The 9277-nt window shown below is 38.9% G+C and overlaps 1 protein-coding gene across 1 annotated transcript in view; it reads left to right on the forward strand.

The window, feature by feature from the left end:
- Positions 1-6201, forward strand: part of PPP1R3A (protein phosphatase 1 regulatory subunit 3A) — an 86659-nt gene extending 80458 nt beyond the window's left edge. Inside the window, exon 4 of the mRNA XM_088456299.1 lies at positions 1963-6201. Coding sequence (XP_088312425.1) covers positions 1963-4275 — 2313 coding nt within the window. The 3' untranslated portion in view covers positions 4276-6201. The remainder of the gene's footprint in view (positions 1-1962) is intronic.
- The last annotated feature ends 3076 nt before the right edge of the window (positions 6202-9277 follow it).

The following is a 9277-nucleotide window of genomic DNA, read 5'->3' on the forward strand; positions in this document are numbered from 1 at the left end:
AATTGTGCTCTTTTCCTGAGCAATACAGAAACAGTATTCCTTTTTGCAGAGGGCGATTGTTAGAATTAGATAAATCAGTACAATGGGCACATTTATAGGGCTGTCCCTTGCTGTGCGGAATGGTACATGGCCATTCTTCAAAATAACTGCTCTCTTCTTATTCCTTTAATAGAACACAGTTTGGGACTTAGTTTTGCACTTTTGGCAGAGAAACACATTTCTAATGTTAGGAGATTAGACTCTGGGCCTGATTCAGACCCGCTTGTGAGCGCTCAGCGCTCGCAAGCGGGTCGATGTTGCCCAAGTGCGCATGCGCACGACGAGGCGGCTCCATCGTGCGCATGCACGAGACCCGAATAACGACGGCCAAGCCGTCGTTATGGGTCTTGCACCAAAGGGGGCGTGCTGTCGATGGTGATTGACAGCACGCCCCCTTTGGTGGGCGTGCCGGAGGCATGGCTGCCCAGACAGAGGTGTTCCCATGGGAACGCCTACCATCTGGGGCCGGCCCCACTGACATCACTAGTGATGTCAGTGGGAGTGCTTTTGGCTCTGATAGAGCCAAAAGCACTCCAGGGCTTGCGGCAGATGAGACCCTACTGCAAGGGTCTCGTCGCAAGCCCGATGGTCGCGATGGTCTTGACCATTGCGACCATCATTTTGGCCGCTCGCTATAGCTGTGGGTGGTCACCCACAGCTATGTGAGCGGCCGGGAGGCCGCTCTTAAATTCAAAGGGATGGCCCTGATTCAGAGCGAGCGCTCTGTCAGAGCGTCCGGCTCTGAAGCAGGGCCTCTGTTCGCCTATGCACATTTCTAGATCACAGAGGCATCTCCTGAGATTGGAGAATAGGCGCACACTCTTATGAGCCCTGGTAGGACAATCTTGGTGTACTGGTTCAAAAGCACAGTGTTTATAGTGTGAATTCAAGGGATTTCATAAATAAAGGCCAATTAGTGTATGTGGCAAATAACCAATTGTCAAGTATTATGTGAATCTATTATTTTGTTATCATGTTATTCAGCACAATTGCCAAATATCTGTATCATCTGTTCCATTTGTCACTTGAGTGGTCATATTGGCCACTGATCTGGTTATTGACATTTGAGTAGAATAAACAGATTATATTTGTGGCCTCTCTATGTTTTCCTGTCTAAGGTTCCCATCTCAGGCATATTGTGCAAGAAAGGCAAATTTCATGCCATTTCATATATCCCCCTGAGTTACTCCAATATCTTATGCCTAATTTATATTGTGCCAATTTAGACAGAAGGTGCAGTTGCCCAAAACAGGTCACATTCAATATAATATGTTATATGTACAGGTAATTCTGCTATCATCCATGTTTGTTGTAAGATTGAAAAGATTCATAAGAAAAATAGTAAAAACAATTAAAGAAAAGAACTTGTCGTTAAAATAATACAACATATACTCTTTGTAAATACATTTATGTATATTTAGATTAATACATAATATTAATATTGCTACAATTTTTAATGAATTAAGAAAAGTGCATTCAATTCCCTCAGCTTCCAAGCCCAGGCACATGCAGCCCTAACTCTCATGAGCTGCAGCACTCCTACACGTACCAAGTGCAACACTCAGAGTGCCTGGAATGTAATGACAGGTATGGCTCCAGGTTATTTACTAGTATGGGGATTGATTGACATCTATTAACCTGCTTGTGATGCATAGGTGATGAAGAATGGTCTATGTGAAGATATGTAACCACCATAGTATAATTATTGCATCCCACAGATAAAACATGTCTAAATATTGTCCTCTAACTGCTTGAGCATCCCCCTATGTTGGAAAACATAGGCACCTTGTTGCACCTATTTGGAAATGGAGTTTATGTCATGAAAATCCTAAGAGATGCTGCTTTCTTCCCTTACAACAGAATCAGAAATAAAATTAGCTTTTTTAAATTTTATTTTTTATTGTTTGTTTTTTTTCATTCCAGCTAAGTCAAAGACTCATGAAAGCCAGAATCACTTCTTCTGAAGAAAAGCTCAACATTGGGTATTCTGAAGAAACAACTTTACCAAATGAAATGCAGCTAGATGATGAAATAACTTATTATAGTGATAATTATACTGGCACAGAAGGACATCATCTACAGGAGCCAGAAGAATGTGATAATAGTGGGGTGTATCTTCCACTGGCTGAGGCCACCCCATCACTGGCAGATGAGGAATTAACATCCATGTCAATGGCTGATTATCACTCTGAAGATCATGATGAATGTCTATATAAAACAGAAGCAAGAGCATTATGTTTAGATGATCCAGTTCCAACTAAACAAACAACTGAACTAGTACAAATCTCACCAGGTGTTAAAGATGACTTACCACCAAAGGAATCGGTGCAAAGGTCAATGGTTGAAGAACAGAATGAGGACTTTACAAATGACATTTGTCTGAAAACATCAGAAACAACACCATTTACACAAGCTGAGGCTATACAATTAACAGAAATGTTGGATGATAATGCTAATCTAAGTTTGAGTGAAAATGTAGTTATTGTGCCATACTTTTCAACAGATGACGCAGAGAGAATCAAGTATGAGCAAAGGGAAATAGCTAAAACTGAGACAATGGAAAATAGGCTGTCAGATAATGTTTCTATTTACAATTTAAAAGAGAATAATGAACTTCTGATGGTAAGTACAGAAAATACGAAGCAGGAATGTCCTATATCATTTTTACAACCGGAAATGTCTCAGGATCTTTCACATAAATGTGAACTTTCTACCAACACTGCCTTTCATAAAGAACATACAGAATCAAATGAAGCAGCCTTGAATCCAGCTTCTTCATGTGATGCTTACATCTTTAGAGAAAGCCAAGTAAAGAACACAGGTGAGGAAATAAGTCCACACACACATCTCATTACCTCCTTTTGCATAGATCATAAAACTATAGAAGAAATCGGTGAGATGTCAGATGAAAAACAATATGTTGTTACTGAAACGGACACAGACCTCTCTGATTCACAGGCTATGGCTTCGTTAGTGTCCAAACAATATTATGTTACAACACAGGACACCACCTCTAGTTATTGTGATGATAAGAACGTCAAAATATATAATAAAGATGCGGTTTTATCAGACCATGGTGAACAGTATGATTTTAAGTATCCCCTCTATACAGAGGAAGATATTGCTGTGTATGAAACAGACAGAACATCACCTGGAACCTGTGAAGTCAATGATTGCAAGGTAAAGGAATTATCTTGCCAAGCAGTGTCATTGCCTGAGTGTCCCTCCTCTATAGCATGTACTGCAACTGAAAATGTGACCCACAGCACATTGCATGCATGGAACGAAATGCTGGGATGTGTTCCAAGTGAAGTGACACAGGGAAACAAGGTCATCATTGCTAAGATAACACAAGAAAAAGGTCAAAGTCAAACACATTATCAAGGAAAAGAAAACGGCAAACCTTCATATATGGATATTTGTGACAGTGGAAATGTATATGTTCAAAAAGAAATTGCAGAAGAGTCAGAGGCCAGCATAGAACTTTCTAGTGAAGACATGGAGGATATTCATCTGTCCATTGGCAAAATTAAAGTTGATAACAATGGAGAAGGTGAACAGACAAATACCTGTAAATTAAAATATTTCTCTGAAGCTATAATTCATGAGGGTGATGAATATATTTTCAAAGAACAATATGAACTTCAATGTGAGCACAGGTCATATAGTTTAGATGAAGAAAGTAATGTACAGCAGTCAGTCGTTGAACCTGTAACTCGATCCAATAATAGCTTTGTTGCATTGAGTGATGATATAGAAAAGGCTTTGTGGGATGACTTCAATGTCAATTCCACAGCTAAAAAAGAAGCTGTAGGATTCACAGAGCTTCCAGAACTAACTCTAACAGAGGATCGCATAAACATAGACACTGTACAGGCTAGTGTGGGGGGTGGTATTGCAGGACCATCTATCCTTATTAGTGAGCCTGATGATGAAGGTGTAGATCAAGGCAGAGAAACAGAAGAGCAAAATAAACTAGAGGATGCACAATATTATCATCACTTTGATGATTATGAAACAGATCCACATCAGCAAATTCATCCTGATACAAAGGCCGCAGAACCCTTGAATATCAATCATGTAAGCTCCAAGGTTTTGTGTTTTATAATGTTTGTGGTGTTTGCTGGCCTTATGTATCATTATGATTTCCTGGTATGTTTTGCCCTCTACCTTTTCTCATTATACTGGCTGTACTGGGAAGAAGACAGAGGTGAAAAACCTGTTAGAAAGGAGTAACAACAATTTAGCATCAGAATGTAATTAGCACACACATTATGCCAAGGGATTAGTGGATTTGGTGGCAGTACTTATTAATTTTAAGAGATTATCAGCATTCATTACTGATCACTATTTGAGAAAGGACCATAATATAAAAATATTTGGAGTTGTAAAATACTCAAACATGTCAGTCAATATCTAGAACAGCTGTGGTTGAATATTTTCCATGTTATTTGTGTAGTGAATCTGTGCATTGGATCTCAATCCTGTCCCCAAGGCACACTAGTATGTTATATTTGTATCCTAGCAGCACAGATGAATTACACCAATATGATACATTGATGCAGGTATGCTAATCCAAAGTAATACTCAGTCAAGAAATGTATTCACCTGTGCACCTGTGTGGAGGGGAGGTTTTTGTTTTGTTTTGTTTTTTAAGGACAAGGTTGAGAACCACCAGCATAGTAGATAATATACTTCATATTTTTGTAATGAGTGTTTTGTTACAAGATTGGCATTACTTGTACTTACAGTTCCTTCAATTGAATGGGGTTTGTGTGATATTAAGCTAATATGTTGTCATTTAGGTTAAAGTACAATATTATATACATGTGATGTAATGTTTCTTGTGTAACAATCCAAAATATGCTTACTATCTTCTTGAAATAAATGACAGACTAAAGAATGGTACAATACAAAGATCACTGTAAAGGCTACACAGTAGTTTATATAATAGTATATATTGGACATTGCACTATGATAGTAGTTTTTGGTCATGAATTTACTAATAAGGCATCTGTAACTGGGTTATGGAAGTGAAACTTTGCAGCTAAATATTGAAAGATTACTGATTTTTTAGTGGACACAATTGCACGTGCCAATACTTTAGGGTTAAGGGGAGGCGATGCTGAATTGAAGGCACATCTGTTTGCGGAATATATCTCAAGTATTATCATATTGCACATGTTGTGGAACTGAGCGCATGTCAGTATGCACGATTCAGAATTGTATGCAATTCAATCGCATCTACACTTATGACAGGGCTCTATGGTACCAAATGTATTATAGTAAATTGTATATGTAATGGACGGCTTATAGATAAAAACACAGATTTATTTTATATAGTTGCAAATAGATATCAAAAAAGGACAATATTATCAAACTTATTCAATAAAATCATATGTGAGTATGGTGTCACTTAAATAGAAATAATGGTAAATAGTCCCGGCTACTGTTATAATCTCAGTTCTTGGTGATGATAAGTGCAGACTTTTATATAGATAGTTTGCTATATTTATGTATGGTATACTTACTCAAGGTCTAGTAATCAGTAGATATGGTGTTACCAGATAAGATGGAACAATGAATCCATGCAGTCCTTAGCAAGAGAGTCCTGCAGATGGCACAGCACTGATAATACTACCCAGAGGGTAACAGATGAGCTGCAACATTTTGGTCCAGAGTGGCAGAAGACAGGAGTCTGGAAAGTAAACGCCGTCAGGGCTTGAAGCGTTGTGCTGAGCAAGTGACACTCACTTCCAAAGAAGTATATAAACTTACGACAGAACAGTGAAAGGGCGTTCTCATGGAAGATAAATTAATTGAGGGTGTACTGACACAGCTGTGGGCTCTGCAGGGTTAGACTTAAATGTAAATATGACTGTTTGGAGGCGTATTTTTTGCACCCAGCATAAGCTGATGAAGATGACTAGTAGCAAGCTAGGAGTACACATAGAGAGCAGTGGCATTGCAAGATACTTACAACTCTGCATACCGGCAAATATAAATACAGTCTGCATCAAGGTGTTACAGTGTCCTTGTGACACACCAGTGTATTACACATCTGTTTCACACCATTCAATTGTTATGTTTTCACAAAGGTTATTTGGAAAGATATTGTTCCCTACACTGCATTTCAATAAAAATATAGGTACCAACTACATAGTGTGGGTGTCCTGCTTGAAACTACATTTTGAAATAATGTAGCAATGCAAACAAGAAAAGATGATAAAATAAATTGTGCATAGAACACCATAATGTAACCTGTTGGTTGCTTGTTGCATTTTTTGTACCTGAAAGTGGACCTGTTACCTTTTTATTGATTTAAATTTTAATATAAAGTGATTTGTAGATTATGTAGATAGCAAAAAAATCATAGAATAGGGTTCTCCAATAGCTCTTATTGTCCAGAAAAGAGCACACTGGAGCTGATTCTGAGGTGGGTGCAAAACACAAAAAGCAAGTAACTTTGCACCTGCACCTGTACCGGTATGTTGCAATAAATGTATTATTTTGCATGCAGGGCAAATACTGGCTGCTTTTGCATGTAGCCCACAAATGCTGGACAGATTTATGTTTACACTGCACTTTACATCTGAGCTTAGACTCGCCACACTCACATCTAAAGCTTTCTGCACACTTTAGCAGTGCAGCATGGTTTCACCGAGGTGCAAACGATCTTGCTTTTATTTTATTTTTTTTGCTTTACTCCAAACCCAGAATCAGCCCCATTACCTGTTTAGAGAAAGCCGGTCTCTCTACTCTGCAGCTTGTTTCACTTTCTGAGTCAAGCTTTCAGACCATACAATACTCACTTCTGAACTGGCTTCCTCTTTGCCTTGCAGTTCTAATGCTGTGTGGCTATAAAATGCCATCTAAAGCCCCATACACACTGGACGATGTGTGTACCCTGCAATGTCGGATGCAGTGGACCCGGTGGGGGTGCTGGCATCGGCCAGTGCATACACACTTGCTGATGCCAGCAATGACGGCGGGGGGGGAGCAGGCCATGGCAGTTAGCAGTATCCCCAGATTGAGCTACATGTTCCGATGACTGGGGATATCATTAACGACCCGCAGGAGCACGCATCATTCATCGGTAAGTGCATACACACTGGACGATTTGAACGATATATCATTCAAAGATATCATTGTCGTTCAAAAAAATCATCCAGTGTGTACAGGGCTTAAGTACCTGATGACAGGTCTACTTTCAGAGCAGCACTACAAGCTGATGGAAGTGCTTATGTACCTGGCCATAATAATGATATTCAGCATTACTCAAAAACGTTAAAAATCCTTTCTAATTTTCAAGGTATAATATAAAGAAAAATTCTTTATTTTGAAGTATTATTGGATATGTGATCTCTTCATGTTCACTACAACAGGAGTGTTCAAGATTTTCTTAATTCAAAACAATTTGCTTGAAAATGTCCAACAGCTTATGTAATAATTTGACCAATGGGTGGCTTTCTTGCAGGGATTATGGCTATTTTATCATCCATTAACCATTCTACATGTCAATATATAAAAATACAAAAAAATACAAAGTTGTCAGTGCTGCATCATTTTCATTTGGCTCAAACGGATCAGTTATCCTTGTCCATAATATAGCTTCCCTTTAATCAACTAATTAGCTAGAGTAGCTAAAAGTGGGGGTAAATTATTTTTATTACTATTTTAAGTATGAAATTAACCATAGTAATTAGGCAGTCCCTGCTATATACAATTGTGTGGTTCTTACCATCTGATTAATTAAACTGACTGTAATAATGTGTATTATGAAATACATTTTATTAACTTACCTTTAGGTCACAGTCACACAATTAGTACTTAGTGAAAATTGCCTACAGTATGGCACTTATCAGTTCCAAACACATACTGTATGAACAATAATTGCAGGGAAACTCATGCGAACATGGAGCAAGCAAACGCACAATGTACATTTTTGCATAACTGTTCAATTGAAACCATACATTGGGCTGTTAAATTTTAATAGCCTTATGCTACTTTAACAATAATATGTTATACGTGTAAACTTTCATGAGTATCCTGGCTTGAAAATTCTTCTGTGGTAAGGAGTGAACTCTGTTGGACGCTTTGCAATGATTACTGTTGGGTTAGGTTTTAGTGGTGCTAACCAGCTAATAATGCAATGCACATTTATATGGATGAGTAGTAGTGCTACATTAAAGTAGATTACGGAAATAGATTTATGGTCACATTGACCTGTATGTCAGTGTTGCATAATTTCTACATCATTGCTTAGGACAAGTTATCACAAGGTTTTACTAATGCATGACATATGACAAATTGAAATTACACACTTTTCAAACATCACTACATAGTACAGTAAGTTTACCAAAGTGATTATCAATACCTACCTTACTATGAGGGCAGCTAACCAACAATAGACAAGATTGTACTCCCCTATCGGGATGTAGTTATGAAAGGGGATTTAACATAGGCATCAAAATACCAACGCCTATGGTAATCCCGATGCCAGGACTCCGACAGGATGCCGGAACAATCGTCCAGCGCCGGAGGTAAGTAGCAATGTAGCCTGGGATGGGGGAGTTAGGTTTAGGGACCCCCCCTGGGGGACTTAGGGTTAGGCAACCCCGCGGGGAGGGTTATGGTTAGGCTAGGGAAAGGTGGGGTTAGGTTTAGGCACTAGGGGGGGTGGTTAGGGTTAGTGACCCCCCCCGGGAGGGTTAGGTTTAGGGTGCGGGGAGGGGAAGTTATGTTTAGGCACTAACGGGAGAAGGTTAGGGTTAGGCACTAGGGGGGGTTAGGGTTAGGCACCCCTAAAGGAGGGTTAGGGGGTCGGGGGGATGGTTAGATTACTTACGTCCGCTGTCGGTATTTCCTCCGCGTCGGGCTAGCAATGTTGGGATTTGAACCGGCGTCTATACAGCCGTCGGCATTTCAATCCCATTCCCCACTGTCATGTTATATCTGCTATCACAGTATAGTAGACTGCAAGACATTGTATTGTTAGAACATTACATTAAATAGATTGCTGCAAAATGTAGTTAATCTCTCAGTACAAATGATATAATTCATATAACACTAATAAGGGTATGTAATTGTACAAAATACTGTTTTTATTTACATTGATTGAGTGATGTTATTAATATATAGGGATCAAGAAAAGAAAGTAATATAGAAAATGCTGTAACTAACAGAAAAAATACTATAAAGCCTTTGTGGATTGAGTCTTTTTAAAGTGTGAGTAAAA

This window comes from Taudactylus pleione, unplaced genomic scaffold (assembly GCF_031769625.1).
Source record: "Taudactylus pleione unplaced genomic scaffold, aTauple2 ptg000041l, whole genome shotgun sequence".
NCBI classification, from domain to species: domain Eukaryota; kingdom Metazoa; phylum Chordata; class Amphibia; order Anura; family Myobatrachidae; genus Taudactylus; species Taudactylus pleione.